Genomic DNA, 12,536 nt, shown 5'->3' on the forward strand with positions numbered 1-12,536 from the left:
TGCCCTCGGTAAGCGGTCTGTTCCCTCGGTTATTTCTCTTGCAAAATAATAATAGTAACAGTATAACAATTCTCACAATTCGTTTTGTAGAAAACAAAAGAACGGGACAAGCGGACAATTGTCTCCGGTACGTGCATCTCTGTACGCTCAACGATTGTTAGCTGATAAAAAATTCAGTTTTATTTGTATATATTTTTGCAAGCGATTAGTTTACCTTTCCTATACTTTGCACTCCTATGCGTGTTTTTTTGTATTGCTTGTAACGTTTTGGCATGTCCCCTTACTGGAGATCTGTGTAAGAAAAATAGAGCTTAATAGCTCATCGCATTCTTCCAGTCGCTAATAAATGCGATAGTAATTTACATTGTACTGCACAAGTGGGTTAGGTAGGGCTACGGTACAACACGATACAGTAAACACACCACAGAACACATCACACAACCACCATACACCACAGTAAACACACCACAGAACACATCACACAACTCCACCATACACCACCACGCCACAGTAAACACCACAGAACACACCACCCCACCGTACACCACTCAGCACACACCACCACAGAACACACCACCCCACCACACACCACAGAACACATCACACAACTCCACCATACACCACCACGCCACAGTAAACACCACAGAACACACCACCCCACCGTACACCACCACTCAGCACACACCACCACAGAACACACCACCCCACCACACACCACAGAACACATCACACAACTCCACCATACACCACCACGCCACAGTAAACACTACAGAACACGCCAGCCCACCGTACACCACCACTCAGCACACACCACCACAGAACACACCACCCCACCACACACCACAGAACACATCACACAACTCCACCATACACCACCACGCCACAGTAAACACCACAGAACACGCCAGCCCACCGTACACCACCACTCAGCACACACCACCACGCCACAGTAAACACTACAGAACACGCCACCCCACCGTACACCACCACTCAGCACACCACCACGCCACAGTAAACACTACAGAACACACCACCCCACCGTACACCACCACTCAGCACACACCACCACAGTAAACACCACAGAACACTTCACACCACCGTACACCACCACTCAGCACACACCACCACAGTAAACACTACAGAACACACCACCCCACCGTACACCACCACTCAGCACACACCACCACAGTAAACACTACAGAACACACCACCCCACCGTACACCACCACTCAGCACACACCACCACAGTAAACACCACAGAACACTTCACACCACCGTACACCACCACTCAGCACACACCACCACAGTAAACACTACAGAACACACCACCCCACCGTACACCACCACTCAGCACACACCACCACAGTAAACACTACAGAACACACCAACCCACCGTACACCACCACTCAGCACACACCATCACAGTAAACACCACAGAACACTTCACACCACCGGACACCACCACTCAGCACACCACCACGCCGCTTGCACAGGGCAAGGTCTACGGGTCGCGAAACATCGCCGCAATAAAAACGCGAATCCGCGCGTTTTTTTTATTTAAAAAACCGCGCGGCCACCGTACATGCGAGTGGCGGGAGGCCTCAACGCAGCCGCCAGTTCAACGTCTCGACGCCCGCAGGCGGCACGCGGCTGCACGGTAACAAACAACAACAACAACAACTGCCATCAACAACCACCACCAACAACAACCACCAACAACAACCACCACCAACAACAACCACCACCTACAACACCAACAACCCCTAACAACAACAACCCCCAACAACCCCCAAACAACCATCAACAACCAACAACAACCCCCAACAACAACTACCAACCACGGTACCTCAGGGGTGTCCGGTCATTGACCCCATTGGCAATGCTCTCCTCGCCGCTTTCTTGTCGTTGTTAGTGGTCGCAGTTGTTAAGAGGGGTAACACTAAAATTGCGATAATCGTGAGGCCGTCGCTTTAAAAAAAAAATCAACACGAGCACACACACACCGCTTGCTACACACACACACACCGCTTGCTACACACACACCGCTTGCTACACACACACACCGCTTGCCACACACACACACCGCTTGCTACACACACACACCGCTTGCTACACACACACACCGCTTGCTACACACACACACCGCTTGCTACACACACACACCGCTTGCTACACACACACACCGCTTGCTACACACAAACCGCTTGCTACACACACACACCGCTTGCTACACACACACACACCGCTTGCTACACACACACACACACCGCTTGCTACACACACACACACCGCTTGCTACACACGCACACACCGCTTGCTACACACACACACCGCTTGCTACACACACACCGCTTGCTACACACACACACCGCTTGCTACACACACACACCGCTTGCTACACACACACACACCGCTTGCTACACACACACACCGCTTGCTACACACACACACCGCTTGCTACACACACACACCGCTTGCTACACACCCACCGCTTGCTACACACACACACCGCTTGCTACACACACACACCGCTTGCTACACACACACACCGCTTGCTACACACACACACCGCTTGCTACACACACACCGCTTGCTACACACACACACACCGCTTGCTACACACACACACACCGCTTGCTACACACACACACACCGCTTGCTACACACACACACCGCTTGCCTGTAGGGAGGGGCTGGGTGGAGAAGGGAGGGAGGGGCTGGGTGGGGCTGGGTGGGGAGGGGCTGGTCACCCCGTGGTGCCCTTATAAAACTCAACGTTTAACCTACTCACGCCGGCTTGTGCCCGCCCTCACAGTGGGGCATATTTACGGAATACACCACGCCGCCGTTGACCCTGACCACTGACCGAGCAACCCAACGTTCCTACCAGCTCCCTCCGCAGGAATGTGTTTGTTGTACGCTAAATGATGTTGCTTGCTGCCGATAACGACCACCGCTGGTTTTAGTGCGACCAACAACACAAGTGCACGCAGGCCTCGCTTTTTAACAGTCGCCCTGGGGGCCTCGAGTAACCGAACTGCTTCACGTAGTTTTGTGAAATCGCGTGGGGTCAATATTCGTGGCCCATGTGAAGATTCGCCGTCACAAGCAACGATACACTCCGCCGCTCCAAGACGCGGTTGACCTGGCTTTGGCACCTCAACGTGAAATCGCAGTTGTTGCTCTGCATCTATATCGGCCGTACGAAATGATAATTATAAAAGTACCATTTTCTATGGGATTTACGCATGGGGGGTCGCGTAATTGTGCCAAATGTTATCGCCCTCGCCAGGTATACAGGAGGTCGTGGGTCCGACCCTGACGCCTGCTGTATATTTGAAGTTTGCACGTCTCCCCGTGGTCGTGTGTATTTTTCTCCGGGTCCTCCGGGTTTTTCCCTCCACATTTAGAATGCGTGTAGAGGATTTGGCTGCTATAAATGTCCACACGATAAGCCACTTCACTGGGCTATCATTTGTGGCTAGGTCGCGTCTGAAAAATACCTATGTAGCTCAGTGGGCCTTACCTGGTAAAATAAACATAGTTTAGTTTCAGAAAATTTTTGCAAGATCCTGCGAGTGTTTGGGACATGCGCCATTACGTTCACACGCCCCACGTTGTAGAACACAGACACGCACAGACAACTCGCCAATACACCACAAACAATTCACAAATACTCCACAGACTACTCACAACAACAGCCGACATTCGCAACTCAGTGGAGGTGACGTCACCACGATGCTTGTGCCAGGCTAGGTGCACTTTGAGGCACACACATCACATACGGACGTGGAGAAACCATTCCGTTTTAACAGTTAGCTCCTTCACGCCTCGAACCCTTGCGAACTGCTAGCGAGCACCAGTGAGTGTCTGTACGGTGCACACACGCCCTTGATACCCCTCTTCATCCGGTGTATGTGTATAAGTTGCATGTGCTTGAGGCTGTACGCCTTTTGGGACTAGGCTCGAAAGAAAGCTGTCTCTGGTGTGGACCAATCAGTTTCACAGGCAATGCATATACTATCAGAGTATGTTTTTTGTTTGCATTCTGACCACAAGTATTGTGGTTAATACAGACATGATTCCTTGTCAAAGGTTTCAGTTTGGTGTTTTAACATCTTAACACCTGTTTTGTTGCCAGAAAAAAGGGGAAAACCTATTCTAATATTTAGGTACTGGCATAGGAGGTCCCATGATGGTTCACTTCACTAATTTGTTGTACGATACTGCCATCTCTGGGCAGCCTTGTGTACTTGGCATGTTTGGGAGTTTCACGTGTCTTGTGTGATCCAACGACCCTTGCCACCACAATGCCCTTGTGATTTAAGAAACGAATGTGCAATGTACATTTAGACTTGCCATTTGGTTGATGAGTTATGGATGGGTCCCTAGACTCTCCGTCTCATGCCCTGTGCTCTGTGATAACGTCAATTGTATTTGTATAACGTGGCATGTGTTCGTCGTGTCTGTTTACATCGTGCAACAATCACTATAAATCTGTTTCATATTTCTCTAACTCCTTTGTAATAGAAATGTATTTAAAGGTAATTTGGCCAAGCCACCTTTCGAAATATATATTCGTTGTCGGTTTACATTTCTGCAACATTTTCGATTTCTCCTCTTACGAGGTTGTGTTAGCACCGATTTCTATTTGCTTCATTGTAAAACTTAAATCTGTTGCTTTTTGTCATGTTGGTAACCCAAGTCGCTCTTGTAAATGCGACTTCACTGGTCTCTTCAGTTTTCACCTGGTTCAACAAATTAACCTTCAACTTGCACTCTGCTCCACGCAGCACAGACATGGAGCAACAGAAGAGCTCGGACATTGAGCAGCCCGTCAATGGCAATAACTTAGAAGACTCTGATGAGGTGGTCTTTGTGTCTGTAGGTACCGCACGCTTCCATGCACTCCAGCCTGTCAGCAAAAGTGCTTCTCTTCCAGAGAGTCGAACGGAAAACCAAATCAATATAAAATGTGTTGCCCAGCATTGATAATCACTTAAAATATTGCTTTTTGTAGCCAGGGTGTAAAAGTTAAAATGGATACGGTTTCAAAGCCAACTTTGCAGTTTTAACCAATGATGCTGAAGGCCACATTAGCTGTGGTACTTGAGTCACTCGGTGAGACATCTTGTACTCAGAAGTACACTACTCAACGGTCAACTCAAGACCAGGCAGTAAGACGGTCACACTCACTCAGAATCCAATGGTGACAATATGCATAGTTTCAGCTAACACAAAGATCCCCTGTATAAGACTTAAACAGCACTCTTGGAGCAAGTGCTGTTAGCGAGCACCTATTAAGGTCAACAAGGCACACGAGAGGATGGGTGGCCAGCACCACAACTGACCACCGCCTTTGTTCTTCGCAATGCTGATGTTTACACACTGCACCAGGTACTCATTTAAGACTGAGTCGACCATGGGGAGGAGGCCTAGGAACAGGTCAGATATTCGTCGCTAATATTGATTGTGAGCGTGAATTGGACTCGGGTCGCTGGGTTCTAAAACATTGTCATTGAAGTAGTAATTAAAGCATATTTGATCAATCCTGTACCTTAGTAGTTGCATTCATGCAAACACAAGCAGTAAAACAAAAAAAATACATTGCAGAACATTTATAAAATAACATTTCATTCCTACTTTCATGATAATGTCGAAAAGGGTACAACTAATCCGTGAAAATTTTACTGATATTTAGAGAAAATATGAAATAATGAACGCCTCATTTATTTTCCATGTTGACCAATACCACCATTTGCCTCTTTCTATCTCTGTTTCTTTGCGTCTCAGTTTGTCTCTGCCTCTGTCTCTACATCTCTGCATCATGCTCTCTTTGCATCTCCAATTGTCTCTTTGCCCCATTTGTTTCTGCATCTCTGTTTGTCTCTTGGCATCTGCCTCTTTGCAGAGAGACATGTGACTCGAACACAACAAAACATATCAGCTAAAATTATACCAAATTTTGCTAAATGAAGACCTGTGTAGCATACATTGTATCCTGAAATGCAAGCTACATGGGAGGTCTTTGTTTTATAAATTTTGAGCAAATATGCACATTTGAACCGATTTAAAACAGTTTTTTTGCCAACGGTTAACCTGGAACCGAACCTTCTATAACTATTCTAAGCCGATTGAACCGCATAGCTGGTTTAGTCGGTTTGGGTTAACCGGAAAACCGTACCTGAACATCCGTAGGTTCAACTTTCTGATTGCTTATATGACATTCTGCTTACCTGCATTCGGTACTAGGGATTGTAACCATTCCCCAACTCGGTGATTTAATGCATTTCTTGTCTTGTTTTAGACCATCTTTGCATCGTTTCTCTTTTTTTGTAGTTTCACTTGATCAGCACAAATGATTAGTGTATTATGAGTGTAAGATTTTATTTTAATCATAAAAGCGATGCACTTGCTCTGTGTACCATCATAGAGAAACTGCAGTGATCGGCCATCAATGCTTGAGTACATCTTCATCGCTCACACAGGAAACTGCATATATAAGCCGAACTCTGTTCTGTGGCTCCATAAATAAATATTTGTATATCCATCGGCCTAATGGCTTTCTTGACCAAAATGATCAAGCAATGTTTGTTTAAGCAAAGCAATGAAACTCTGAACCGGTTTTGACCTTGTTGGTCTTGTCAGGCTTGTTAACATATGCTGCTGGATTACCAGATGTTATTGGTAAGAGCACTCCATATAATCTGACACTCCATTCAATGGAAAAAGTATTGCTGTACAAAAACTCATGGGAAGCGGCTGTGCCCCTTTGCAGGCGGGGCTGCAAAGGCCAGTGGTTGCCTTCATTGAGCTTTCGGACGAAGAGAGCAACTTGAACAATCCCAACGATGAGGCAAGATACACGATGCTTTGCAGTCAACGCCGGTTTTCACGCTGTCCACACTCGTCGAAATTATATTCGGCGATTTTCCTGATTTTGTGTGAACCAGTTCATGTGAATGGATTGCTTGTCTCGCTGTTATGGATTGTGCACAATAGCTCGTTTTCTGTTCTTAACGCTTAGCATGTGGTGAACGGTAAAGGAGTGCGTGTTGCAATCATCATTGTCAAGTGACTTGTCCGTCGTAATAATTATCGAGGGGAAAGCCTTTCTGAATCTCAAGAATCTTTCATAAGGGTTTTGCATTGGGATGTTCGATCAAGTCCTCTGTAAGCAGTGTTTTGCATGTGGTAGGAAACCAGAGTACCCAAACAAAGCCACGCATACAAGGGGTAATGCTCGGCACCGCCATCTCCTGGACCACCTTGCATCTCCATACTGTATCAAGCCCATGCTGGCCCTGCATTCAGAGTATTACCCAGGCTCAGTTCTGCTTACTTTCCTCGATCTGATAGGGTTGCATGTGTTCAACAACTTTCAGAGGCGTCATGGGAGCGATCCTGTCCGCGTGAAGCCGACGACTTTGAGGAGGTCTCGAGACTCCTCTTTTGCGCTGTTGTTCACAGGGGAAGACGCCTGCCGCCGAGGATCACGTGGACCGTGTCAAAGCGCGTGTGCAGAGCACACTGGAGCGTCTCGCCCGCAACGTGGAGGAGGACAAGGAGAGTCGGCGTGCGCACAACGAGCTGTTGCGCGTAAGTGCCTACGTCACCTCCCCTAGTTTGTTGTCCTTCCCCCGCACCTTCGATTAGGTTGGCTATGTACGGTGCGAAAGAAGTTCAACGTACATCATTCTACGGCCAAGGTGGGGGGGATGATTCTGGAAAAAGGCGATGCCCGCTGGCTATTACGAGAAAGGAAGAGGCAATGCTTGTATTTGAGAATCGTTCTTTTTTACACGGTTGCTTGAGCACAGGCCCAAAGGCCTAAAATGCCAACTGGGCCAGCAACAATACAACACTATCAGAGTTATATTAGATACGAGTTAACACGTTTTTTTAATTGAGCAAGGTTATAAGAGCTTGGGAAAAGAGACAATGGGAGGGAATTCCCAAAGACGAGCCGTGCGAGGGAAGAAGCGGAAAGAGAAATGTTGGGAGCCGCAGTTGAACGCAGTGTGGAGGGGACGGAATAGTAATTTTGTTTGACTGAGTCTGCAATATGGGTGGAGGAATTGATGAGTGAGGTTTAGAGGAACGAACAGCAAACATGTTCGTAGCGATAAAAGAGCGATAGGGAGGTGACTGACTGCTGGTGAGTGAGTTACTGGAGTGAATTAGTGAGTGCTGGATCATCAATCAACCTTATTGCTCTACTGTGAATTCTATCAAATACAGCGAGATAGAAATTTCATGCTTAACAGATATGACAATTGGAAACAGTAAACCCGTAATGTTTGCGGGTTTTATAACCGCGGTTTTGCGATACATTTATTGGAGCGTGTCTTTAAATTTGCGGGGTTGTATTTTATATATTCGTGGCCGTAGCTCCCCACTACCCGACAGGGAGGAGCGTGGCGTGTGTGTACGTATAGTGAACTTCTTTGGCACCGTACGTAGCCAACCGTGCTAGTCGGAGGCGTGGGAGCGGCGTGGATGGTGTGAGCGTGAGCGCTGTCCTTGCGGCGCCCGGAGAGCTGAGGTCCCTGCTGTTGCACACACGAGTCTCAAAGTGGTCAAAAGGAGGGAGCTGTGCGCGCGAGTTCCCGTGGCTGCCCTGTGGGAGCTTGCACAAAAGTTGCGGGGGGGGGGGGTTGCGGACAGCGATGGTGCGGCGCTGATTGAGGCGCGTGCCGCGCTGCGCTTGCAGGTGCAGAGGGACTCGCTGCAGGCGCACGGCACCTACATGCTGGGGCTGTGCCCACAGAACCCCGACATGCAGGCGGCAAAGAAATGCGTCGAGTACTACGCCAAGAAGCCCGGTCAGTCGTCGCATGGGTCGTTTAACTAGCTGGAGGGCCTGAATAGGCGATAGCATTTTGTCTTATTCCTAGTTATTTTGCAATGGCTTTATGATGTCATTTTGCTTGAAGTGAAGGATATTTCCATTCCAAATACTCGCAGGAAGCCGCCACTCGTATTAGAGAACAACTTCTGAAAGGTTATATCCCAGGACAACCTATGAGGTCCCTTAAATGTCCTCTTATCCACACTGGGTGGTGTACCTTTCATATGTCCTTCTAAAGAGGTGTCCATCACATTGGCTAAATAAACTCAATTGTCGCTGGAAATTTTGATCCATTTTCTGAAAATCTAACTTAACTAGCCTTTTGCCCGTCTAAGAATGGGTGTTTTGCAGTAAATCTGAAGCTTGCAAGCAAAAAGCAGATCGCGACGTGATATTCATTGCATTAATGCGTGTGCAATTTGTAAGGGCGTGGTGACATAAACCTGTTTCATTTTAAGGTTATAATCCCTTGTTCATCATGACGTCTTTTTTTACTTTGATGTCTCAATAGCGTTACGGGGATCGTGTGACGTGAGGGTTCTGCCTTTGTAGTGAGGTTTGTAAGTTGACGCCGAGGAGGGGGGAGGAGGCACCTCGGCCTTCCATATGGAGTGACTGTCAGCCACTAATTATTATGAATGGGGGGGGTGTCCATTTGGAGGACGTCACCTGTTCATGATTATTAATGAGGGGGGCTGTTCGATGTGGAGTGACGTCACCCGCTCATGATTATTAATGAGGGGTGGGTGTCCATTTGGAGGACGTCACCTGCTCATGAATATTAATGAGGGGAACTGGTCAATGTGGAATGATGTCACGAGCGTTAAGGACAGACATTCCTGGGTCATTATAGTAGGTATATGGTATATTTGTGCATTCACTGGTATTTGCTAAGACGTTCAACTCACTTCACTCTATATTCTTAGGTTCTTTCGGTAAATTCACGTAGATAGAAAAATAATAATAAAAATAAGGTGAATAAAAAGAATAAAAACCAAAAATGCTTATGTAGACTAGCCTGGTGCGTAATCGGAGTGAGTGTACTGGAAATCTCTAATCTAGACTGTAGCTGGTTAAATCCCCCTTTGTGTGTGCGACCTTACCCAGCCCTGCGGCCAGGCAACCTGCACGCAAACAGGCGCCAGCAGGCGCCAGGCTGCCCAACTTATTCTTCGTTCACCGAGGCCCTAAACTGCCCCATAAAAAACTGCCTGCGCACCTTCGACAACCGCGCTCTGCTGCTGGGCCACATGAAAAGGTGAGTCTGCGCAGGGAGTAGATGACGAGCCATGCCCGTTCCTTACTTTACTCATCGTATGAATTAACGTAAGTTATTTTTGCGGGAATTATATTCATATCCCAACATTCTATTATAATTCTATCATGGGCGATGTCTAAACTACACTTTTTATTTTACCTGGTAAGACCCACTGGGCTAATACAGCTCTTTTTTTAGAAGCAACCTGGCCACAAATGATAGCTCTACGGTGTGGCTTATCATATGGAAATTTATAGCAGCCAAACACAATTCTGGCAAAATCGCCCGATGATGCCGAATGTAATTACCATTGAAACGTCGTACTCAAATTGTAAATGTTGTGGATTTATTCTCCAACACACCGGTGGGCTAAAGTAACTAATTGGCACGTTTTGTTTACGTGACAAACCTTACTAATTGGCTGTGTCGGGTGGTGGCGGGTTAATGACACATTTATACTTATGCGATCTAACCCAAAAAACCTTTATCATGAGCCAAACACTAAACAAAGTACGCACACATACCTGTAGGAATCGCAGTTCTATTGGCGATTCCAATGTGAACATCCCCACTTGAATGGGATGCTGTCCCACTCTTCACTTGAATGGGAAGCTGGAAAGACAGTCTATCATGGGAGCCTGCATTTTGTTAGCGGGATCGACTGTACAAAGAATTGGGTGCATGCAAACTGAATGCACATGCAGCACGTGAATTTATATCCACATCCTTGCATGTGCACTGCTCATTGTGCTAGAATGCAGCATTACCTTTATTAACAACAAAAACAACATTTAAACTTTTTTTTATCAACCTTGCCAAAAAAAACTTTACAAGTACGATATATTTCATAGCAGTCGGCTGAGGAATGTTGTAGTTGAAACATGTGAAGGCAACCCGGCTGGTAGTATTCCGAGGCCCCTCGTTATTGTCAGCTTTGTAAGGGTACTGACCGGTGGCCTTGGCCTCGGCTGACATGAATCGGCCGGGTTTCTCTGCAGGTTCGACCACTCACCCTGCGATCCCTGCGTGATGCTGAAGGGAGTACCGATTGTGAAGTACGTGTGTGGCCCGTGCCAACGGATGTTCTACTCCATGGTCGATTACGAGGTACACCTGCTGGAGAAGGTGAGAGCGTCGCTTTCGCACACGGGGGTCGGGCACGAGCATTGGGCACGTCTTTGGTGAAGCCCGATCGTTGCCGCTGCAGTTGCTGCCAACCGGCTTTTCAGCCAGGCCATTGCCTTTAACCCTTTCAGAGCCATGTATTTTTTAACCTTACGTCACCCTGCAGCCAGCCACTTTTTGTATCTACTCTAATACCTCATGATTATTATTTGGTTTATGTTTAACCAATATTTGTATAGTGCCATTAGTTGTTACCTCTGGTATTTCAATGGTTGTATTAACCTTTGCTCCCTGTCTGTATCCAGGGATCCGTGCTTTTTATTCTCGAGCTATAGTTTGATATCCTGAGGTGGGAGATGTAACTAAGTTTTCACTTAAGCTTTCTTGACTGCCAGAATTCATATTCCTTGGTTCTCTTGGTAAAATCACGTAGATAGAAATATACAATAAGAAACAATATGAGGTGAATAAGGGTGAAATAAAATAAGTAATAATTAATGCCACTAATATAGACTGCAGTCTATAATGTCGAGTTATTCTTATAGCCAAGCTTCGAACTTTTACCGTTAAAGAAAACGCCAGTGTAATATCCATTTGCCCCTGCACTGTATCTTTGTCTGGAGATGTTTGCGAAACGTCCAAAACGTCCGTAGAGGTCATGTCATATGGTCCTTTGACAATCTGGAGATTTTCCAGATCGTCGTTAACCTCTCTTTACCCTGGAGTTTATTATCTAAGGCTCTTTATGACCTCCCTCCAGTTGATTTAATGTGGCAAGGCAGCTGGGTGTGAGGGGTGGGGTGTGCCTCACCCTTTCATGCCCCATGCTCACCCCGATCGATTATAAAAAAAAAAAATTGGCAGAATGATTCTTAATATAAAATTTTGGAAAAAGGCCTACATATGCAACATCCCGAGGAAAACTATACTGTCCCGCTATCGCTCCACACTGTCATTACAACAGTATCCACTGACTATAGTAGTAACTCATTCTCTGGGTCTTTTAGTAAAGTCACATAGATAAAACAATAAAATTATAATAATAAAAATTAAAATAAAGTGAATCAAAAATAATAAAAATATCGCGACATTTCGATCCGAACAGAAGCATCGTCATCAGGTGAAAAAAGAGGGGGAAAAGCTGCTGAAGCAGGCTGTTTTAAAGGTTTGATATGGGTGTAGCCCAAGGGTCATAAACGAAGTGGGCGGGGCTAGTGATGTTAAAGTGAGAGAGATTAGCATGTCAGTGTAAACGGCGGCTTTGTTAGTGTTAACTAGGCCTCGGCAAGGTAAGATAAATTA

General features: G+C 46.5%; 1 protein-coding gene across 7 annotated transcripts in view; it reads left to right on the top strand.

The window, feature by feature from the left end:
- The window catches only part of ZNF451 (zinc finger protein 451), a 30,174-nt gene continuing 17,638 nt past the window's right edge, over positions 1 to 12,536 (top strand). For 2 of the 7 annotated variants that reach the window (XM_061554374.1, XM_061554380.1), the window contains exons 1-7: positions 1,597 to 1,657; positions 4,794 to 4,884; positions 6,779 to 6,856; positions 7,471 to 7,599; positions 8,714 to 8,825; positions 9,959 to 10,109; positions 11,108 to 11,234. In XM_061554374.1, the coding sequence (XP_061410358.1) occupies positions 4,801 to 4,884; positions 6,779 to 6,856; positions 7,471 to 7,599; positions 8,714 to 8,825; positions 9,959 to 10,109; positions 11,108 to 11,234 (681 nt within the window). In that variant the 5' untranslated portion in view covers positions 1,597 to 1,657; positions 4,794 to 4,800. The other 5 variants (XM_061554379.1, XM_061554377.1, XM_061554376.1 and 2 more) reach the window with 5 other exon arrangements.

Source organism: Lethenteron reissneri, chromosome 19 (genome assembly GCF_015708825.2).
Source record: "Lethenteron reissneri isolate LAM-NWPU_2019-01 chromosome 19, ASM1570882v1, whole genome shotgun sequence".
Classification (NCBI taxonomy): Eukaryota; Metazoa; Chordata; class Hyperoartia; order Petromyzontiformes; family Petromyzontidae; genus Lethenteron; species Lethenteron reissneri.